Genomic DNA, 23360 nt, shown 5'->3' on the forward strand with positions numbered 1-23360 from the left:
GAGCTGTTCTTCATCCACGAGACGGTTACCAGGGGTCCTTTTCATGGCAGATGGTTTGGGACCAGATCAATCACTGCACACTGAAGCTGCGCCAGTCCACTGGGCTGATGGAGTACTGCCTGGAGGTGATCAAAGAGAACGACCCCGCCGGGTTCCTGCAGGTGAGTGGGCTGGCGGTCCTTCTTCCAACTCCATGGCCACGTCCCACACCAGCCAAGGTTCTAGGAAAGTCCCTCCCCGTGGCTTGGAGTTGAGCAGATTCTCCTGTGCTCAGTGAGTCCAGAATACCTGAAATCTCATCTTGGCTGTTCTCACAAGCTCTGACCTCACTCTGGGTCATCATTAAATGAGGAGGTCAAACATCACAGTCTCTAGGCCTGCAGTGCCATGCTCTCGTGGCTCGACTTCCTAGAACATTTTCCCCACAGATGAAAGAAGACAGTCTGCCAGTCAAGCTGGAAAGATTGCACTGGAAGAACTGAGTTAGTAGAATCCACATGACCCCCAGTGGGCAGAGTCCCACAGGTCTGGACAGAATACTGCAGCCCAGAAAGCCTGGGCTGCCTTGCTGGGCAACCCCCAGCAGCTAGGCTAACCCGGGTCACGAGCATCTCTTGGGAACACTTCTGTGACTCAAACGAAAGCCCAGTCCTCCGTCTGTGGGGAAAATGATGAATCTCCTTGATTGGTCCCCAGGAAGGGTGCATGGGCATCATAGCTCTACAGGGACACGTGCAAATGTTCTGAATGAGCAAGACTTTCTCCAGCAGAGAACAGAGCTGTGGGTTTGAGACAGTGAGAGTTTGGAGCAGAAGCTGCAGAACAACATGGGGGAAAGACAGTGGGAGGGAGGAAGCGGCCCAGTCCTGGGGTGAAGGAGATGCTTTCACATGCTGGGGCAAACCACTAGTGAGTTTCACTTTGCAAAGTGCGGGATCTAGCAAAAGAAGAATATGCAGAGTGTTTCTGTATATTTTATAAGTATCGTTTGCTTCCAAACAAACTTAGTTACAAAACAGAAAGAGACTCACAGACTTAGAAAGTGAACCAGTGGTTGCTGAGGGGAATGGATAGGTAGGGAATTTGGCAGGTTCATGGACACACTGTTACATACAAAATGGATAACCAACAAGGACCTACTGTAGAGCACAGGAAACTCTGCTCAGTGTTATGTGGCAGCCTGGATGGGAGGGGGGATTTGTGAAGAATGGATATATGTGTATATATGGCCGAGTTCCTTGGCTGTTAACTTGAAACTATCACAACATTGTTAACAGGCCATCTCCCAGTACAAAATAAGAAGTTCGAAAAAATAAAAAGTATCATTTGCTTTACAAAAGAGTTTAGCCTAAAACAGCAAGTGCTTCTTTACAGGGAATATGCCTGACCTATGCAGATGATTTAAACAATATAATGCATTTTTATTTACCCCCATACCAGCATGGGTCCTGACATCTCTGCCAGGGCTTGAGAGGGCATTCTTAACACAGCCACCCCCTGAGCCCATGGAGATGAAGCCCCTGTCCTTTCCTCACCACCTGCTGTGTTATTTTTCCTTTGCACATGGACACCCTAAACTCTGTGCTTCCTTTAAGATCTCAGATGCCCTGATCAAGCGTGTCCAGGTGTCTCAAGAGCAGTGGGTCAAAGGCGCCCTGGAGCCCAAAGTGTCCGCGGAGTTTGAGCTGACCTTGGACAGCGAGCCGCTGCTGCAAGCCATCCACCAGCTGGACTTCATTCAGATGAAATGTAGGGGTGAGCCGTGGTTGGCCCAGTTCAGTTGTTGCTTCTTCTGGAAGAGGCATCCACTCTGCAGGGCAGCTCATGCATCGGAAGACTTGTGACCCTGGCCCAGATTGGGAGGGAGGGACTTCTGCAGCACAGACCTGGGTTCAGGTTCCAGTTCAGTGTTCTCGAGCTGGTGACCTCTGCGGGTAGCCCCCAGCCTGAGCCACAGTTTTCGCATGTATGAAAGAGGATCGTTTGTTCGTCCAGAGACACCTATTGAGTGTTTATCACCTGCCAGGCACCATCCTCAGTGTTCGGGACACAGCCATGAACAAGTCCACAGACTCCCTCACAAGACTGAGCTGGCATCTAGAGAAGGAAATAGGCAGTGATACAACAGATATACCCTGATGGTGGCAGGTGTGACCGACAAGGTGCTTTTTGAGAAGTGAAATTGTTAGTTGCTCAGTCATGTCTGACCCTTTAGCCCGCCAGGCTCTTCTGTCCATGGAATTCTCCAGGCAAGCATACTGGAGTGCATAACCATTCCCTTCTCCAGGAGATCTTTCCAATTAGGGATCAAACCTGAGTCTCCTGCATTACAAGCTGATTCTTAACCATCTGAGCCACGAGGGAAGCCATTTTTTGAGAAGAAGGCATTAGTATGGGGGTAGTGTTTCGAGGTGAGAAGGAAAGAGATGCAGTATAAAGGAAGAAGGTTCCAGGCGGCAGAGGGCAGGTATAAGTTTGCTGTGTTCCAAGCAGAGCAAGGCTGGAGGTGACAGCAGTGTGAGAAGGTGATGGGTGGTAGAGGTGAGTTCAGAGAGCCGGGGGGACACAGGCTATGGGTTAAGAAAAGTTTGCATAACTTTCCCCAGGTTACAAAATTAGCATGTGAGGTCACCCTGCCTCTCCAGAGACATTAAGGGTACATTCAGGAGAAGGCGATGGCACCCCACTCCAGTACTCTTGCCTGGAAAATCCCATGGATGGAGGAGCCTGGTGGGCTGCAGTCCATGGGGTCGCTGAGGGTCAGACACGACTGAGTGACTTCACTTTCACTTTTCACTTTCATGCATTGAAGGAAATGGCAACCCACTCCAGTGTTCTTGCCTGGAGAATCCCTGGGACGGGGGAGCCTGGTGGGCTGCCATCTATGGGGTCACACAGAGTCGGACACGACTGAAGCGACTTAGCAGCAGCAGCAGCAGTGGAGGGAATAAAACTCTTTGGGGGTTTGTTTTTTTTAACCAATATATCAAAGAGCTGAGCACCACAGTTCAGAAGCTGTGAACTCAGGAAAATGCTCACTTGCAAAGTATGTGGCCATTTTTAAACCAAAGACACCCAATCTCTGTGCTCACTCCCACACTCAGTTTGCACCTGAGGTAAGGTTTGGAAATGTCATCTGCCCCAGGTGTGAATGAGGCGTGGTTCTGGGAACAGAATAAGCCTGGCAGAAGTTGGGGCTCTGGAAGGTGGGGTTGCTGAAAGAGGCCGCTTGGAGCTGCTCCTGACAGGGTGGGGTGGTGGAATTCACAGAGGAAGTGGAAAAGCGAGAAGCAGTGCCCAGGGATGCAGAGAGGACTCCTTCCACGCTGATAACCCAGGGTCCTGGGGCCAGTCTGCATGGAGCCAGCCCTGAGATGACATCCATAACAGACAGTGCTCACACCTCACTAAACTGTCCACCAAAATGTGGAAGATGGTGCCCTAACATCTGGACCCAAATGGAAATCTGTAGTTTTTACAAAAACTCATGTTGCAGTGTTCCCTTTGAAAAATGTCAGCATGGACTATGCATGCATGCATGCTAAATCGCTTCAGTTATGTTCACCTCTTTGCAACCCTATGGACCATAGCCCACCAGGCTCCTCTGTCCATAGGATTCTCCAGGCAAGAATACTAAAGTGGGTTGCCGTGCCCCCTTCCAGGGGAACTTCCCAACCCAGGGATGGAACCCAAGTCTTTTATGTCTCCTGCATTGGCAGGCAAGTTCTTTATCACTAACATCACCTGAGAAGCCCCAGCATAGACTATATTTCTAAAATCTCTCGAGCCTGAAGACAACTAGAGAATAAAAAGATACTCCCGAGCTCACCTTGATAGAACTGATGATACACTTGACTTGAATCCCTAATTCCATGGGTAGATTGTCCCATACTCTAAGATTGCCTCACCTTCCGGGATCTAGTTCCCTAGGCCTTTAAAATGCTCCCAGACAAAGGTTTCAATGTATCTCTGTGTTTTGCCTGTCCACCACCCCCAACCACAACTTCACGGGCCCCAGGTGTGAGCTGCACGTGACTCCATGCAGAGGGTATGCAGAGGCCTTGCCGTGCTGGGAGGCACAGGCGGTCAGGCTCTGCTGCAAGTCCTAGGGAGCCGCTCGTGGGTCAGAATCAAAACCAGTGATGCTCAGTGGGCCGGTGGGGAGAGGACACCTTGTCCTCAGGGCTCCAGACTCAGAGGGGTGGCAGCAACTGCCACGTCTCTGAGTCTCTCCTGGCCTCAAATCCCAGGACCCCCTCCCAGGCTAGGAGGCCCACGGAGTGTGCATACAAGCAGCAGGGAGTGGCGCAGGTGGTCGCCTTCCCTCTGGGGTGCCCTGCAGGGTGTGCACACTGAAGCCCGCCTGTCCCGTCACAGTGCCGCCCGTGCCCCTGTTGCAGCTGGAGAAGTGCTGCACCCGGAACAACAGCGTCACGCTGGCCTGGAGGACACCGCCCTTCACCCACAGCCCCGTGGACGGCTACATCCTGGAGCTAGACGACGGCGACGGGGGGCAGTTCCGGGTGAGGCCTGCTGCCTGCTGCGGGGGGCGGGGGGCGAGGCTCGCACTGTCGCAGCCTCTGGGCCACTCCGTGTGGCTGCCCCTAACTCTGATAACACTAACGGGGGCGTCAGCCCCAAGGACGCAGGACTGGTGGGCCTGGGCTCATGGGACACGCAGGGGGTTTCTCTACCGAGAGCTAGGTCTGGGCAGGCAGAGAAAGTTCAGGATGGCTTTTCTGTGAAGACTGATGCAGGTCGGAGGCCAAGGCAGAGCTCAGAAAAGGTGTCCCCCACACAGACCTGTTTCCCAGTTGACCCAGCAGTATCTCGTCAACGCCCTCCCACACATCGCCCCCAAGCAGCCTCCTACTCCCTCAGTGTTGCCACACAACTGCCCTGCCCCGTTCACTAATTAGCTCATCTGGCAAGGTGATCTGCACGGGAAGACACATCAAAAACGGTTGTAGGGTTTGGGTGATGATCTACGTTCAGGTCCCCAGTGATGAAATACATGGGGAGAGTACAGACCCTTAGTGAGTCAGAAATGTATCTTCCAGTCTCACCCTGTGGTGGGAACCCTGACAGCTCCCCACCCCATCCCCCCAACAGAGCTCTACCGAGACATCACAGTGGAGTTCAGACCCCTGTCCAGTAATTTTGTTGACAATGAACTCCAGGAAGCACAAACTCTGGCTCTTCTTAGAGCTTCACCTTTCTGTCCCCAAGAGACTAAATAAAGACTCATTCTATCAAACCAGAGCAATCATAACAATTCTCATACTTCTTCTCCTGGAGCTGGTACCCATTCAAGGAATCTTACCAGAGTCAGTGTTCCTTTTGTTTTCCTCAACAGGATTTACGCCTGTGTCTTTTCATTTTTTTGTTTTGTGAATGCCAGAGTTGTAGTACTCCATGAGGGAAAATTGAGTCCCTGGGAATATGGGCTCTTTAGGGAAGAGAGAAGCTGAAGTCACATTGGTCAGGAAGAGCAGGTCATACACTGTCTGGTCATGCAAATGAGCGAGGAACTAACAGAGTTCCTTGACTAACCAGAAACCAGGAAGACAGTTTATGGTTTTGAAATGGGATGAAGGAAAAGAAGCCACCAGTACTTCCCTGGTAGTCAGTGGTTAGGAGTCTGCAGGGGACATGGGAAACTAGATCCCACGTGCTGAGGAGTAGCTAAGCCCGTGAGCCACAGCTGAAGATCCCATGTGCCACAATTGACACCCAGTGAAACCAAATAAGTAAATAAATATTTACCCCCCAAAAAGAAGAAGCTGCAGAGCTCAGTGGCTTCTCCCCTTTGAGACGTGACCATTAATAGAAATTGGAGCCAAGGGCTCGAGTTTTGGAGGGACAGTGTGTCATGGTGGGAAAATCGTGGACTTAACGCAGACAGACCTAGATTTAAACCCTGGCTTCTAAATGGATTGACTGTGATCTTGGGCAAGTTTCCTGCCCTCTCTGAGTGTCCTTGTGAGTAAAACATAAAAAATAATAGCAATGTCCCAGGGTTGTGTAAGGATTAAGATGCCTTATACAATGATAGCTGGCACACAGCTATTATTATCAATAACTCGAAAAAACAAATGAAGACTAACACCCCCAAGTAATCAAGCAGGAATAGTGTTTTATAATTTTATTTAATCAGGCTGTTCTGGGTCTCCCTTTCTGCACGGGCGTTCTCTAGTTGTGGAGAGCAGAGGCTTCTCTCTAGTTGTGGTACACCAGCTCTCACTGCAGTGGCTTCTGTTGTTGCAGAGCACAGGCTCTGAGGCACGTGGCTCAGGAGTTGCAACACATGGGCTCTAGAGAGCACAGGCTCAGTAATTGCAGCACATGGATTTAGCTGTTCCACGGCGTGTGGGATCTTCCCAGACCAGTGGTCGGACTCGTGTTTCCTACATTGGCAGGCAGATTCTTCATCCCTGAGCCTAAGGGAAGCCCAGGAATGACATTTTATGTAATGACAAAAGTGAGGTGTAAGACTATGTATTTGGGGGCAGTTAATGGGACAAATTAAGTTTGAAGTAAATGCTCTAGAAAAGGACCTTTGGGGTCCGATGCAGAAATGCCCCACCCTCTGGGAAACCAGGAGAAAAGCAGCTCCAGGAGGCCCAAGGAGTTGGAAGATGCCAGCCTCAGCAGTGGGAGAGGTGGGAGGAGGTGGAGTGGCCCTCTCACTCCAGAAGTGGCCAAATCAACTTGAACCACCTGTGCTTGAGCACGCCCTTCCTCCGTCTGCTTTTTCCATCATGTGTGATGATGCTTCCTTTTCAAATATTGTTTATTTTGTCTACTTCGATGCTTAGTTCATGTTTTCCAGCTTAAATTCCCATTGAAAACTGATGATCTCCTCTTGCTCCAACCGTTTTGTGCACCCCCATCTTTGGGCTCCAGAGTCCTATCCATGAGAACCACCCTCTGAAGAGGCAGGACATTCTCAGGCAGCATCACAGCTACTGCACCCCATACCTTCACAGCAGAGGGGCCCATCAGCTACCACTAAGGGTTTGTGTTCAACTTGGACATGCCCTGAAATCCAGCCACCACTCACCCCAAATCTACTTATTAATATCACTCTTGGGTAATGGAAATAAAAAGCAAAAATAAACAAATGGGACCTAATTGAAGTTCAAAGCTTTGGCACAACAAAGGAAACTATAAGTAAGGTGAAAAGGCAGCCTTCAGAATGGGAGAAAATCATTGCAAATGAAACAACTGGCAAAGAATTAATTAATCTCAAAAATATACAAGCAGCTCATGCAGCTCAATACCAGAAAAATAAATGACCCAATCAAAAAATGGGCCAAAGAACTAAACAGACATTTCTCCAAAGAAGATATACAGATGGCTAACAAACACATGAAAAGATGCTCAACATCACTCATGATCAGAGAAATGCAAATCAAAACCACAATGAGGTACCATCTCACGCCAGTCACAATGGCTGCTATCCAAAAGCCTACAAACAATAAATCTGGAGAGGGTGTGGAGAAAAGGGAAGTCTCTTACACTGTTGCTGGGAATGCAAACTAGTACAGCCACTATGGAGAACAGTGTGGAGATTCCTTAAAAAACTGGAAATAGAACTGCCATACGACCCAGCAATCCCACTGCTGGGCATACACACCGAGGAAACCAGAATTGAAAGAGATGTGTGTACTCCAGTGTTCATCGCAGAACTGCTTACAATAGATAGGATATGGAAGCAACCTAGATGTCCACTGGCAGATGAATGGATAAGAAAGCTGTGGTACATATACACAATGGAATATTCAGATTAGATCAGATCAGATCAGTCGCTCAGTCGTGTCCAACTCTTTGCCACCCCATGATTCGAAGCATGCCAGGCCTCCCTGTCCATCACCAACTCCCGGAGTTCACTCAGACTCATGTCCATCGAGTCAGTGATGCCATCTAGCCATCTCATCCTCTGTCATCCCCTTGTCCTCTTGCCCCTAATCCCTCCCAGCATCAGAGTCTTTTCCAATGAGTCAACTCTTCACATGAGGTGGCCAAAGTACTGGAGTTTCAGCTTTAGCATCATTCCTTCCAAAGAAACCCAGGGCTGATCTCCTTCAGAATGGATTGGTTGGATCTCCTTGCAGTCCAAGACACTCCCAAGAGTCTTCTCCAACACCACAGTTCAAAAGCATCAATTCTTCGGTGCTCAGCCTTCTTCATAGTCCAACTCTCACATCCATATATGACCACTGGAAAAACCATAGCCTTGACTAGACGAACCTTTGTTGGCAAAGTAATGTCTCTGCTTTTGAATACGCTATCTAGGTTGGTCATAACTTTCCTTCCAAGGAGTAAGCGTCTTTTCATTTCATGGCTGCAGTCACCATCTGCAGTGATTTTGGAGCCCAGAAAAATCAAATCTGACACTATTTCCACTGTTTCCCCAACTATTCCCATGAAATGATTGGACCGGATGCCATGATCTTCGTTTTCTGAATGTTAAGCTTTAAGCCAACTTTTTCACTCTCCACTTTCACTTTCATCAAGAGGCTTCTTAGTTCCTCTTCACTTTCTGCCATAAGGGTGGTGTCATCTGCATATCTGAGGTTATTGATATTTCTCCCAGCAATCTTGATTCCAGCTTGTGTTTCTTCCAGTCCAGCATTTCTCATGATGTACTCTGCATATAAGTTAAATAAACAGGGTGACAATATACGGCCTTGACGTACTCCTTTTCCTATTTGGAACCAGTCTGTTGTTCCATGCCCAGTTCTAACTGTTGCTTCCTGACCTGCATACCAATTTCTCAAGGGGCACATCAGGTGGTCTGGTATTCCCATCTCTTTCAGAATTTTCCACAGTTTATTGTGATCCACACAGTCAAAGGCTTTGGCATAGTCAATAAAGCAGAAATAGATGTTTTTCTGGAACTCTCTTGCTTTTTTGATGATCCAGCGGATGTTGGCAATTTGATCTCTGGTTCCTCTGCCTTTTCTAAAACCAGCTTGAACATCAGGAAGTTCACGGTTCACATATTGCTTAAGCCTGGCTTGGAGAATTTTGAGCATTACTTTACTAGCATGTGAGATGAGTGCAATTTGCGGTAGTTTGAGCATTCTTTGGCATTGCCTTTCTTTGGGATTGGAATGAAAACTGCCCTTTTCCAGTCCTGTGGCCACTGCTGAGTTTTCCAAATTTGCTGGCATATTGAGTGCAGCACTTTCACAGCATCATCTTTCAGGATTTGAAATAGCTCAACTGGAATTCCATCACCTGAGCTAGCTTTGTTCGTAGTGATGCTTTCTAAAGGCCCACTTGACCTCACGTTCCAGGATGTCTGGCTCTAGGTGAGTGATCACACCATCGTGATTATCTGGGTCGTGAAGATCTTTTTTTTTTCAGTTCTTCTATGTATTCTTGCCACCTCTTCTTAATATCTTCTGCTTCTGTTAGGTCCATACCATTTCTGTCCTTTATTGAGCCCATCTTTGCATGAAATGTTCCTTTGGTATCTCTGATTTTCTTGAAGAGATCTCTAGTCTTACCCATTCTGTTGTTTTCCTCTATTTCTTTGCATTGATCACTGAAGAAGGCTTTCTTATCTCTTCTTGCTCTTCTGTGGAACTGTGCATTCAGATGTTTATATCTTTCCTTTTCTCCTTTGCTTTTTGCTTCTCTTCTTTTCACAGCTATTTGTAAGGCCTCCCCAGACAGCCATTTTGCTTTTTTGCATTTCTTTTCCATGGGGATGGTCTTGATCCCTGTCTCCTGTCCAATGTCACGAACCTCATTCCATAGTTCGTCAGGCACTCTATCTATCAGATCTAGGCCCTTAAATCTGTTTCTCACTTCCACTGTATAATCATAAGGGATTTGATTTATGTCATACCTGAATGGTCTAGTGGTTTTCCCTACTTTCTTCAATTTAAGTCTTAATTTGGCAATAAGGAGTTCATTGCCTGAGCCACAGTCAGCTCCTGGTCTTGTTTTTGCTGACTATATAGAGCTTCTCCATCTTGGGCTGCAAAGAATATAATCAGTCTGACTTCAGTGTTGACCATCTGGTGATGTCCATGTGTAGAGTCTTCTCTTGTGTTGTTGGAAGAGGGTGTTTGCTATGACCACTGCATTTTCTTGGCAAAACTCTATTAGTCTTTGCCCTGCTTCATTCTGTACTTCAAGGCCAAATTTGCCTTTTACTCCAGGTATTTCTTGACTTTCTACTTTTGCATTCCAGTCTCCTATAATGAAAAGGACATCTTTTTTGGGTGTTAGTTCTAGAAGGTCTTGTAGGTCTTCAAAGAACTGTTCAGCTCCAGCTTCTTCAACATTACTGGTCGGTGCTTATTATATAGCATGAAATGAGTTAGAAAGAGAATACCATACACCCTTATGGCAGAAAGTGAAGAACTAAAGAGCCTCTTGGTCAAAGTGAGAGAGGAGAGTGAAAAAGTTGGCTTAAAATTCAACATTCAGAAAACTAAGATCATGGCATCTGGTCCCATCACTTCACGGCAAATAGATGAGGAAAAAGTGGAAACAGTGACAGACTTTATTTTGGGGGGCTCCAAAATCAATGTAGATGGTGACTGCAGCCATGAAATTAAAAGACGCTTACTCCTTGGAAGAAAAGTTAGGACCAACCTAGACAGCTTATTAAAAAACAGAAGCATTACTTTGCCAACAAAGGTCCATCTAGTCAAGGCTATGGTTTTTCTAGTAGTCATGTGTGGATGTGAGAATTGGACTATAAAGAAAGCTGAGTGCTGAAGAATTGATGGTTTTGAACTGTGGTGTTGGAGAAGACTCTTGAGAGTCCCTTGGACTGCAAGGAGATCCAACCAGTCCATCCTAAAGAAGATCACTCCTGAATATTCATTGGAAGGACTGATGCTGCCGCTGAAACTCCAATACTTTGGCCACCTGATTGGAAGAGCTGACTCATTTGGAAAGATCCTGATGCTGGGAAAGATTGAAGGTGGGAAGAGAAGGGGACGACAGAGGATGAGATGGCTGGATGGCATCAGCGACTTAATGGACATGAGTTTGAGTAAACTCTGGGAGTTGGTGATGGACAGGGAGGCCTGGCGTGCCACAGTTAATGGGGTTTCAAAGAGTCAGACATGACTGAATGACTGAACTGAACTGAGTGCATATATATAGGGTTTAGAAAGATAGTAATGATAATCCTGTATGCAAGACAGCAAAAGAGAAATAGATATAAAGAACAGACTTTTGCAATCTGTGGAAGACAGGGTGGGATGATTTGAGAGAAGAGCATTGAAGCATGCATATTACCACATGTGAAATAGATGTCCAGTCCAAGTTTGATGCATGAAACCAGACACTCAGTGCTGGTGCACTGGGACACCCCAGAAGGATGGGATGGGGAGGGAGGCGGGAGCGGGGTTCAGGACGGGGAGACACATGTATACCCGTGGCTGATTCATGTCAGTGTATGGCAAAAACCACCACAATAGTGTAATTATCTCCAATTAAAATTAATTAATTTTAAAAATAGCACTCTTGGGATGATAGCACTTTCGATGCAACATGTGGCTAAGCGAAATTTTCTGCATAACAGGGGCACCTGATGAGTGGTCTGTGTCTCTTCCAGGAGGTGTATGTTGGCAAGGAGACCCTGTGCACCATCGACGGCCTTCACTTCAACAGCACATACAACGCCAGGGTTAAGGCTTTCAACTCCTCTGGCGTTGGGCCCTACAGTAAGACTGTGGTCCTGCAGACATCCGACGGTGAGTACTGGGTGTCTCAGGGGAAACAGATTCAGGCCCAGCCCACGTGACAGATGGGCAGGGAATATCTGAGTTGCTGGTGAGGGAGGCATCAGGGGTAAAGGAAAGAGGTGGCAGCTGGGTGAGTCCATCTCCTCCAGCCCTGCCCCTATCTGCTCACCTTGCTCCCCGCCCGCCCATCACAAAGGAAGGAGACATTCCTTCACCCCACTTGCTGGATCTGGAAAGTGAGACTGGAGGCTGAGAGGCACAGGGAGATTACACTCCCTGTGTAGTCTCACTTCCAAGGGGCCAAGAGTGGGTGGGATGTCCCAGAGAAAAGAAGGCAGGAGGCTGCCAGGAGGAACTTGCCCCTCGAGCACCCCGTACCAGAGCTCAGATCTGAGTGCTGCAGACCTCGCTGTGTCCTTTCAGGATGCAGGCAATCAGAGCACATCCACACTCTGCTGGATTTTGATCATGTGAATCCTAAGCGTCGAGGGGTGATGTAGGGTCTGATCTGCTACATCGAACACGTACCTATCAGGCCTCAGGGGTCCCTGGAGGGTACCAGCCCTGTGTTACTGTCAACGTTTGTCCCAGGGCTTCCCTGATGGCTCAGCAGGTAAAGAATCCACCTGCAATGCAAGAGACACAAGAGATGCAGTTTCGATCCCTGGGTCAGGAAGATTGCCTGGAGGGAGGGCATGCCCACTGCAGTAGTCTTGCCTGGAGAAGCCCATGGACAGAGGAGGCTGGTGGGCTACAGTCCATACTGTCACGAAGAATTGGATGTGACTGAGCAACTAGCACTTTCACTTATCCCAGCCCATCCTCTGGCTGCCCTGAGGAACACAGGACAGCCTGAACCGCCCCCCAGGGATGAGCAGATGGTGCTGTCCCAGGAGTGGGCTCCCCAGCTGTGTGCCCCTAGAAGCCCTCACCTGCCAGCAGGCTGTAGGTGGATGACAGAGCGCAGGAGCTTTGGTGACCCCACTTCACCTCTCTGCCTCTCGAGTCTCTCTTCCATGACATGGGGCTGGATGCATATCCTCACTCCTATTAGTGCCCAAAATGTGCGTGAGTGCTGTAGAAACCAAGATTCCATGAGAGCATGTAGGTGGGGACCTGGGTGTCTGTGTACTTGGCCCAGCTGGGGTCATGGGATTGGGCACTTGGATGAGAGGAGAGAGCATGAATGTGTATGTGGATGCGTGCGTGTGTGACTTGAGCAGGGAAGAACACTCAACGCCGTGTGCCCGCTTCCTGAGAGATGTCAGTGAGTCCGTCTGCGAGCCCAGGTCAGAGGCTGCTGGCAAGCTCACCCCAACCCTGACCCTCTCGCCCGCCCCTTCCTTTCCAGTGGCCTGGTTCACATTTGACCCCAACTCTGGGCACCGGGACATCATTTTGTCCAACGACAATCAGACGGCCACCTGCAGCAGCTACGACGACCGGGTGGTGCTGGGCACGGCGGCCTTCTCCAAGGGCGCGCACTACTGGGAGCTGCACGTGGACCGGTATGACAACCACCCGGACCCCGCCTTTGGGGTGGCCAGGGCCAGCGTGGTCAAGGACATGATGCTGGGCAAGGATGACAAGGCCTGGGCCATGTACGTGGACAACAACCGCAGCTGGTTCATGCACTGCAACTCTCACACCAACAGGTGCGTGCCCCCTGCTCTCCCCCAACATGAGGCTTGGGGTCCGGGTCCTCCTGCCCTTTCCAAATTCATCAGGACGTGGTGGGGGGCAGTGTCCTTGACCACTTTGGTGTCCAGTTCCCAGGGAGACGTGACCGCTGGCCTGCAGCCCAAATGGGAGCATATGATGGAATGTGGAGCTGGTGGGTGTGCAGGCCGCTCAGCGAGCCCCGAGGCCAGGCTCACCAGCCCTGGGCTCCAGTTCTCCTCCAGGCTCTGCTCCACTCTCCTCCACACCCCTCAGCCCAGCCTGAGTCACCACGGAGCTCCCTACACACAACCGCAGGGGCTTGAAACAGGCAGGGAGGGGGTGCAGCGCCCCCGGGGCATTCACTGTGGCCGGCTCTGACCCGGGCAGCCCCAGCACTGCCTTGCCCTGAGGCTGGCCTGGGAGAGTGGGGTCACCAAGCCAGACACGGGAAACTCGAATCCCGGGGGAGAACCTGGCCCCAGTACCGGAGGGTTGTGGCCCTCCTAGCCACCTCCTCACTGTGGGGTCTCCTTCCCAGTCTGCTGAGGGCCGTCACCCCTGCTGGGAGAGGCGAGAGGCGCCGAGGAACCAACTCCCCTGGACTGCAGTGCTGGGCTGGGTCAACTCCAGGGGCTCTCAGAGCTCCCGGCCCACCTCAGTGCTCCTGCAATGGCCCCAGGTGTCCTGGCCTGGGACAGGGACTTGCCGGAGGGTCCCCGGGGGCTGAAGGCAGATGGGACTCCTACTGTCAGCCTTTTCGGCAGCTGTGACCCCCTCTCCACAGGCCTGGGGTGACAGCAGGCAGCTCCTCCCCGGGGGCTTGGCGGCCTGGCCCTGTGCCTGCCCGGCGGTCTACTCCCATGCCACCTGAGGACTGGGTTCAGGCCCAGCAGCGCCCTCTCTGCTTGCTCAGGCCAAGCGGGGGCCTAGATACCCTGGGGTGAGACTGACAAGGAGCATCTATCAACAGCCTACTTTGTGCTCTGGGAAGCACCTGGCTCATGGGATTTCCTTTGGGCCTCAGGAAAGTTTGATTGTTATCACCATTTGGCAGATATGAGATCAGGGCTCAAGGTTAATGTCCAAGTCTTGGGGCTAATTAGGCATGGTGTCAGGGTTTAACTCAGGACCCAGGCTCCAGTTCTAGGGGAAGGGTGGAGAGGGGGCTGGGCTGGGCCAGGAGACCCGGGGGAGGCGCTGGGTGGGCCTCCTTCCTGTGCCTCAGGCAGGTCCTTACCGCCACCTGTTGGTCAGTGTCTGAACAGCACCACAGGCCCACTCGCAAGTCCCACTCCCACCAGCAGTGTCCGGCCCCGGGTCCTGCTCTGCCCTCTGACGACACCCACACAGCACTCCTCGCCGTTTCCCGTGCTCTCAGCCCACCATCCGCTGATCAGCTCTCCAGCTGACCAGCTCGTTCCCCATCAGGAAAGGACAATAGCGGTTTTCTGATCAGAGCAGAGCCGCCTGTGTCAAGGCGGACCTCCACGTCAGCTAAGGGAGGAGAGAGTCTAACGGACTCGGCCCGCCCACCCCCGGGAAGGAGACAGGTGAGGGTGACGCCCACCCAGAGACTCGCCCCACCCAGTGGATGCGAATCCAAACCACCATGAGATGCAGTGTCACAACATTCACCACGAGGGTCCCGATTGTAGTCCTTTGCTCTACGGCGGGTTCTGGGGGATGACCGGCTCCCTGCTCCACTGTGTTTCCAGGCGAGGGGGTCCCCAGCAGCCTTCAGCTGATCCTCCTGTCCTCACCTCCACCCCGGCTTCTCTCCCCAGGACGGAAGGCGGCGTGTGCAAGGGGGCCACCGTGGGCGTGCTGCTGGACCTGAATAAGCACACTCTGACCTTCTTCATCAACGGGCAGCAGCAGGGCCCCACGGCCTTCAGCCACGTGGACGGGGTCTTCATGCCAGCCCTCAGCCTCAACCGGAACGTTCAGGTACCGCACACCTTTCGGGCCAGGGCCCCTTGCTGGCCCCAATCCCCACTGCCCGCGGGCCTCCACAGTGTGCTGGACAAAGAGGGCTCTAAAGAAGCTGATGGCTGCCCAGCCAGGAGCTTACCTACTGCCCACCTGGGCCTCGCCTGGAGACAGTCTCCTCCGGCGTGATGAATCCTTACTTGGCCCCTTGAAAGCAACAGAGGCTCTAACGTGGCTGTTTGTGCACAAGCAGGGGGACGGAGGGGCAGCGAGGGTGCAGGAGGTGGGCAAGTCCTGACAACATGTTCTGGGAAAGCTGCCAGACCAGAAAGTCGGTGCCTCCTGTCCTGCAGGGCCCTGGTGCCCAGGTGTGTGCTGGGCTTCATGTGGCTTTCCTCCAAGAGGAGGGATAGTTGGGGAGAGACCACGCCTAAGGATTTACCCCCATCCCATCCCTGCCCCTCTCGTTCCCTCAGAAAGCCAGCATCCTCCCAGGGCCGAGTCCAGTCCTGGGGGGACACCTGCTCAGGAGCCCCATGAGGGTGTGAAGGACAGAGAGGAGCGTGGAAAGCATGGGTAGTGTGCCAGCCTTTGTTTCCCACACACGGCTCCTCCCCTGGGAAGTATGGGGTTTGGGGCAAAGCTCTGTTTCAAGGTGTCCACTGACTCTGAGTATTATCCTTTATTGATTGATTTGTGGGGTGGCGCAGTGGTAAAGAATCCACCTGCCAATGCAGGAGATGTAGGTTCAATCCCTGGGTCAGGAAGATCCCCTGGAGAAGAAGTGAGCAGCCCGCTCCAGTATTCTTGCCTGGAGAATCCCCATGGTCAGAGGAGGAGCCTGGCTGGCTATAGTCCATGGCGTTGCAAGGAGTTAGACACGACAGAAGGAACTTAGCATCCACTCACGCACAAATCAATCAGTGCATGTGTGTGCTCAGTCTCTGAGCTGTCTGACTCTTTGAGACTCTATGGGATATAGTCTGCCAGGCTCCTCTGTCCATGGGGATTCTCCAGGCAAGAATAGTGGAGTGGCTTACCATGCCCTTCTCCAGGGGATCTTCCCAATCCAGGGATCAAACCCACATCTCTTCTGTCTCCTGCATTGGCAGATGGGTTCTTTACCACTAGTGCCACCTGGGAAGCTCTTGATTGATTTGTACCTCCATTCATTTGCAAAAGAGCTCTGAGGCAACCTAAAGTATGAGCTGTTCTTACACAGGGTTAAGAAAATAAATGTAGGAAAGGAAAGACGGCCATGGAAAGAAATCAGAAACAAATATAAATCCTGAGCCAAATTCCTCCTGCAACAAAGAACCTCAGGCTTGCCGAGGCTCGAGGCTCGTGGAGGCTGGAGCAGCGTGGGAACCAGGCAGTACGCGGTTCTCACTGTGAGGAAAGAGCTGTGAAGAGCTCCTCGGAGCAAGCTCCTGGGCCTGATGGTAGTGATGCCAAGCATGATAAATAGCAGATTCCACAACACAGAGAAGCCAGGCCGCTGCCCGTGGGGATCCTGGAACAGAGGGCAGGGCACAGCTGCTGAGCTGTGTGCGTTGAGGGCTCGCGGGGCCGCTCTGCCCCTGATCACCACATCTTCTTTTCCAGGTCACTCTGCACACGGGACTGGAAGTGCCAACGAACCTGGGGCGGCCAAAGCTGTCAGGCAACTAGCCTGCCAGGTCCCGCTCTGCGTGGCCGTCCCTCACTGCACTCACATAACCCCTGAGGGAGCACAGCCACATCCCGGGTGCAACCCAGCAGCCGCTGAGCATCTTAGAGACCCGCTTTCTTTGAGGGACGGAGAATGTCTGCAGGCCATGCTCACTGAGGCCACAGAGGGTGGTGAACATGGGTGCTTCCTGTCATTCCACCGGGCCTTACAGACACGAAGAAGGACATTTGTCAAGACAGCGAGGAAGTATTTGGGGTTTCGTTTGGTTTCCTGCCTTCTGTTTTCAATGCTTGTCTTTTGCAGGGGGCAGGGAGGCGGGCAAGGGGAGAGCAGACCCTGTGACGAGCATTCTGAGAGCAGGAGTCGGGGGACACTCGGGAATCCTGTATCCTTGGTGTCAAGTCTTTGCTGGACACACCACTTCAGAGAACAAAGGGTGCCGGCTCCCATCTCTGCCAGGAAGTGTCATCCTTCAGGTTTTCAGTTCTGGCATATTCAGTGTGTTACGCCACTTGCAGACGAAGCCAGGATGCACAGAGAGGGACGTTAATTATTCATCTTGCTCTTTGCCGCTCCCATTGAACTGTTGAGAACTTTTTCAAACAGTTTCCTTAGGTCCTTCATTAATCAACCAGTCTCTCTCCCCTCCCCACCCCCTCACACACACGTGCGCATACACACACCAGTCTCCTAAAATTCATTCACTCGGTTCTTAAACACAAAACCCTGGAATCTGAATCACTGTGTGCCGAGTCTCCACCTGGTGATGGCTTTTTTCGGGAGATGGCTCCCCGAGAAGTTAGCTGCAAACCCGAGTTACTCTTCTGAGCTGCGAGGCTCTCAGATTCCTGAGACGTGAGGCCCTGGGGAAGCCTCTTATACTCAGTCCACCATCACTTGAGACCATCCACGGCCACCATGACAGCATCGTGATAACAAGGAGTGGCCCGATGGCAGGGGAGGCTGTGCCCTGGGGCGGGCAGGACTCTGCAGAAGGCAGGAAACAGTGGACGCTGCCGTGTTCCTGGCCTTCACCATTCCTCGGTGTGAGGGCTCCACGTGGCTGCCGTGGGCTCTGGGATGAGCCCGCCCCTCCCTGCTGGGAACGCTAACCTTCTCCCTGCAGTCCGCCTCTCGAAAAGAGCCTGCTCCGGGGTCTGAACCCAGCTGCGCCCCTCTGCTCTCCTCCCCGTCTCTTCTTCCTTGTTGCCTGCCACCTCCCTGTCCAACTGGTAGTAAGCCTTTCTCTCTCCTTTTTAAAAGAATATATTTTATCAAGCATTATTTTTGAGGTCGAGGAGTAACTTGTCTATTTGCTGGCTTGGATTTTTACAAAACTTAGCCCGTAAACCGGCACTGACTGTGTTTACTTGGTCCTACCTGCTCGTTTAGACGCTGCACTTGCTTTCGGAGTCAGCCCGGCCAGCGCTGTGCAGATCCTACTAGCCTCTATTCAGCAGATGCGACAATCCTACCTCAAGCCCCTGCTCCCAGACGAAGACTGCCGGCCCAACTGTGCCCACCAAGGTGGCCAGGGAGACTGGCCGCCCACGTCTGCAGGAGTCTTCTGGTGCTGTCTAAGCCCCTGCTTCCCAGGTCCCGGCAGCCACCCACTCAGTCGAGGTCCAGCCTCCTCCTTCCATCCAGCAGGTGGTTCCCAGCGCACACGGAGGTGCCCCGCACCCCGCAAAGCTCCAGCCAGAGCCCAGCAAGCGACGCGCACGGCATCCGCATCCTCGCAGCTGCCTGTCTCTTCTCCGCCCCCAGCATCCTTTCATCTCACTCCGGGGCCACGGCTCTGGGGGACTCCACGTGGAGGGTGGGTAAAGTTCTTGAAGACTGGAGGCCCCAGAGGAGCCCCTGCATTCCCGGGGCAGGAAGCCGAGGCCAGCAGTCCAGAGGCATCGGCACTGGGAATATCTTTGGGGAAAGACAAGCCCAGTGAGCTGGGAGCGAGGTATGGCTGGGAAGGCAGCCACAGACGGCCTGGCAGAAGTGGCTCCTTTCAGTGGAGTCTGGGTGAGAGGCTGGGAGCTCCCAGGATCATCGAAGCTGGGTGACCCTGCAACCCAGGCTCTGTGTCTTCGGGGAGGAGCTCCTTGGGATCAGCCTGCACTTGGTGGCACCCTTGGGAGAGCAGTATCTGGGTCAGAGGGAGATGGGCAAGGGAGGAGGAAGGCCTCCTGAGGAATAACATGACTTCCTTCCCACCAGCAGCAGCAGCGGCCCCAAGGCCCTATGAGTGCAGGAGCAGGCGAGCACCTGCCTTTCCCGGCTCCTCCGGGGCCAGAAGCAATACAGCTGAAACCGAGCCCTGCTCAGGTGGGCCGACAGCCACTCTCCTGTCCTCAGCACAAAACAACTTCTAGGAGCAAGAATGGACCACAGGGACAAGGCAGGTCCACGTGTTCTTGAGGGAGCAACAGAATGAAGGAGGGACTCAACAACAACTCATGGTTCGTGTTATGCTCTCAAGAAGCCTGGGCTTCAGAGCCACTGCAGGGGTTCTCATCTGCCATCGGATTCCCTTTCCTTTACAACGTGGTGTCATCTCTGTACATAAGGTGGTATCAAGAGGATGCTTTGGTTGAAGGATAACTTGGTGTTTGTCTATTGAGCAGTTTCAGTGAGAAAGGAATTCAAACTAATTTAAGATGTCAAGTTCCATTTCATTGTAAATAATGCCCCAGCCACGTAGATCTGCAGTTTGTTCTTTGCTAGTGAGCAGGTTTGGTCAAAGAGTATGCCTTTCCTTTTAGAATTAATCTCCTTAAAAATTATCCAATAGCACCTCACTGAGTAGCACCCAAGCTCCTAATTCAAAGCAAGGTAAGACATCACACACAGCCGCTTTTCCTGCTCTGTCCTATTTGGGAAAATGACGATCCCACCTGCCGCACAGAGTAACCAACCTGAAACCCATCAAACTGTACATAGTCCAGGATGAGTCTTCAGCACTATACGTACTCTGTCGTTTCGACAGTGCCCTCAGGCGCCCCATGGCCCCCTGCCCCTCTGGTGCCCCTGCCCTCTGCCTACCAGAGCATTCTCAGGAAGGGACCAGGATGCAGGAGCCATGTGTACTTCTTCCAGGGATATTTGCATCCAAGCCCCAGTTGAAAGGCTTGGTCCCCTGAGAAGGCGCATTTCAGAACAGGTGAGTAGGTTGCTTATAGATGAAGCTGCTGCCGGCTGTGAGGTATCGTATCCACATACAATCCCCAAAGCACTCAGCACGTCAACACTGAAAAACTATTGCAAGGCTGTGGGTGATGCCAGGAGTTCTCAGTCTCAGCACTCTTGACATTTGGCACAGCAGGGGCCTGTCCTATGCATCATAGGCTGTTTAGAAGCATCCTTGACCTCCCCTCAGTAGATGCCAGTAGTGCCCCAAATTAGCTGTGACACCTACAAGTGTCTACAGGACTTCCCTGGTGGTCCAGTGGTTAAGAATTCACCTGCCAATGCAGGGGACACGGGTTCAATCCCTGGTCTGGGAAGATCCCACATGCCGCAGGGCAACTAAGCCCAAGAAGCCTACACACCCTAGAACCCATGCTCTGCAACAAGAGAAGCCAGTGTAGTGAGAAGCCTGCGCCCCACAGCTAGAGAGCAGCCCCCACTCGCTACAACCAGAGAAAGTTTGCACACAGCAACAAAGACCCAGTGCAGCCAAAAATACATAATAAAATATATTAAAAAAAAAAACTAATTAAAAAAAAAAAGCTTTAAAAGGATCTACAGACGTTGCCAAGTATGCCCAGGGGACTCCCTGGCTGCGAACCACTGGGTTATGCTAGCAGTTGGTCATGGGTCGACACGCAGAGTGGTGTGTGGGGCGTCCACGCTGTGGTCCCCAGAAAGCCTGAACCACAAACCTGTGGGCTTCATCCTAACACCCATAACCAGGCCTTCCCAAGTCTGCAGTGTCCTGCCAGAAAGGACAGGGCAGGAAAATGGGGGAGCCTCTCACCGAAGCCAGCCCGTCAGGTCTCACTTTGTATTCCTGAAGGGTCTCCAACCCACCACCATTCCCAGAAAGCCACATACTGCATCTGCGTTCTTCCCGGCCCACTTCTGACTAGAAGCTGCAGGAACGTCTTAGTAGGTGTGTGGCCTTCAACAGGTCAAAACGTCAAATCAGGCATCATCAGGAAGCTACTCAAGGCCTATGCAAATCCTGGAAACCACAGTGTTTCTTTCTCAAGCAAGCCAGGAGCTCCTGGCTATTCATCGGTCACATTCATTGATCCACGGCTTGAACTTTAAATGGACTATAAAACAGAGAAGAGTGGGTTTGGGGGAGAATGCCAGGCTCAGCCATCAGAAATGCCTCTTTCAACCCAGTACGGGTGGGGCCAAACCTCTTCAGTCTCTCTGTGCCTCAGTCTCCCCACCTGCATGTGGGCGCGGTCACACTAACCTACCTCATCTGGTGTGTTGTGATGATCGTAGAGTAACGCTTCTTCAAGAACAAAGTGGAGACTTGCATCTACTGAGTCCAGGCCAACGGTTCACACTTGGAGGACAGAGCCTGCACGGTGACTTTCCTGAGCCTCGTCTGACATGTCTTCCATCCAGGAGCACAGGTTGATTACACAGCTGCCTGGCCAGGAGTGCGTAAAACCAGATTCACCTGAGCACGGAGGAGACAGGACAACCAGTCCTGTTCTCAGAACGGCCTGCTTTGATGGCACGGTGTAAAGCACTGCATCTGCCTGCAGAAGCTGCCTTGAAACATGGAAAGAGTGACCGCCTTCCTGCCTTTGCAGTTATCTTAGCTCTCTTTTAAGGGGACCTTCAGCTGACGATGTTTCTCTTGTTTTCAAAGATCTCCACAGAAGGAACGGCTTTGAAAACCAACATCTAAGCATGAGAAGGCATACAGCCGAGCTACTATCTGGAAGGCAGGTTGGCCTAAAAGGTGGGGGGGGGGCCCAGTGTCCCCACGGGCTGGGACTCACCTGCACCATCTGTTGGGGGGGGTGGGGTTCATGGGTTTCTTGATGAATGATGTTGACTCAAGTCAGAGTAGCTGGGAGCTGAGACTGCAGCCAAGTTCTTAAGCCGGGAGGCATCGCTTTCTCTCAACGGGAGCGGAGGGCTGCCTGGCCCGGGTGCTGGGAGACCCAGGGAGCTCCTGGGAGCCACTCCCCAGACTAGGACCTCAGGAAGCCTCCAAGGAGAGAATCCAAGACAGGCTTCGGGTCTGGAAAAGTGACTGCTGGTAGTTGTGGACACAGGAGCGCAGTGGGTGTTTCCTGGGTGAGGCTGCAGCTGGGGAAGGGCCCTTCCAACTTCTCAGTGGTGACTGGACGTCTCAGGCCCCAGGGTTTTCTCAGCACCAAGAGGAAGTGCAGAGTGAGCAAAGCAGAAAACATTAAATGCATGATGTAGAATTGCTGCTTTCGCACTCAGCTGTTGTATTAAGCATGAGAGATGTGTGTTTAATGTTGGCAAAGGAACTTTCAAAGTAGCAAAAAGCTTTGTGTCCTTGTTTTAGCTGTCGATGACGGAAGCTCCATCTTCCTGTCTTTCTTTACCCTGCTTTCCCCCTCCCCCGCTCCTCCCCCACTGCGCCACTGTCTGTCGGGAGCTGCTGCCATAGGGTGGCAGCCCTTGGTCCCATTGGTGTTCACATTCCACTGGAAACCCGGAGGAGGGAGGTGGGGGGATGGTATGCAACTTTTTTCTAATTTTTGTATTGGTATGCCAAGCGTTTGTATTTTTTGAATTGCAAACACTGTGCTTTCTGGTCTTCGGGGGTTGGTTGGACTTTGTGTATCGCCTTTTGGAAAACTTGAGTTTTACCACAACCTTAAGCAGATTTGAAATAAATTCTTTTGACACTGCCAACAGCTGAAAGACAAGGTCTGATCTGTGCTTACTGATCAGCAGCAAGGTCTGCCTCTCTTCAAAGTTGCCTAAGTGCCAGCTGGATGGGACAGAGGCTGCAGTGGGATGGGGTGGGGGCCCGGGGAGGCCCAAGGTCAATGTGCTCAGGAAATCATGAAGTAAATATGCTGTGTGCTAAGTCGCTTCAGCCGGGTCCGACCCTTTGTGACCCCATGGACTGTAGCATGCCAGGGTCCTCTGTCCATGGGATTCTCCAGGCAAGAATACTAGAGTGGGTTGCCATGCCCTTCTCCAGGGGATCTTCCTGACCCAGGGAACGAACTCACTTCTGTCTCCTGTGTTGGCAGGTGGGTTCTTTACCACTAGCACCATATGACTCTCAATTATAAGGTACCATCTCAAACAGTTCATGAAACTCATTTTTGCAAGTAATTGGTAAGAGTTAACACATAGTTGAGATAAATTCATGAATGAAAAGTGGATCATGGGCTGCAAGTGGAAGCTAACTAAGATTTGGGGAA

At 51.7% G+C, this 23360-nt stretch overlaps 1 protein-coding gene across 2 annotated transcripts in view; it reads left to right on the forward strand.

Moving 5' to 3' along the window:
* TRIM67 (tripartite motif containing 67) overlaps window positions 1–16982 on the forward strand; it is a 57813-nt gene extending 40831 nt beyond the window's left edge. Inside the window, exons 4-10 of one of the 2 annotated variants that reach the window (NM_001206749.1) lie at window positions 51–161; window positions 1596–1755; window positions 4378–4523; window positions 11591–11729; window positions 13072–13375; window positions 15167–15329; window positions 16917–16982. In NM_001206749.1, the coding sequence (NP_001193678.1) occupies window positions 51–161; window positions 1596–1755; window positions 4378–4523; window positions 11591–11729; window positions 13072–13375; window positions 15167–15329; window positions 16917–16982 (1089 nt within the window). Of the gene's footprint in view, window positions 1–50; window positions 162–1595; window positions 1756–4377; window positions 4524–11590; window positions 11730–13071; window positions 13798–15166; window positions 15330–16916 lie in introns of those variants that run through there. The other variant, XM_059882516.1, reaches the window with a different exon arrangement.
* Window positions 16983–23360: the final 6378 nt, after the last annotated feature.

The sequence above is a fragment of the Bos taurus genome, chromosome 28 (genome assembly GCF_002263795.3).
Source record: "Bos taurus isolate L1 Dominette 01449 registration number 42190680 breed Hereford chromosome 28, ARS-UCD2.0, whole genome shotgun sequence".
Classification (NCBI taxonomy): domain Eukaryota; kingdom Metazoa; phylum Chordata; class Mammalia; order Artiodactyla; family Bovidae; genus Bos; species Bos taurus.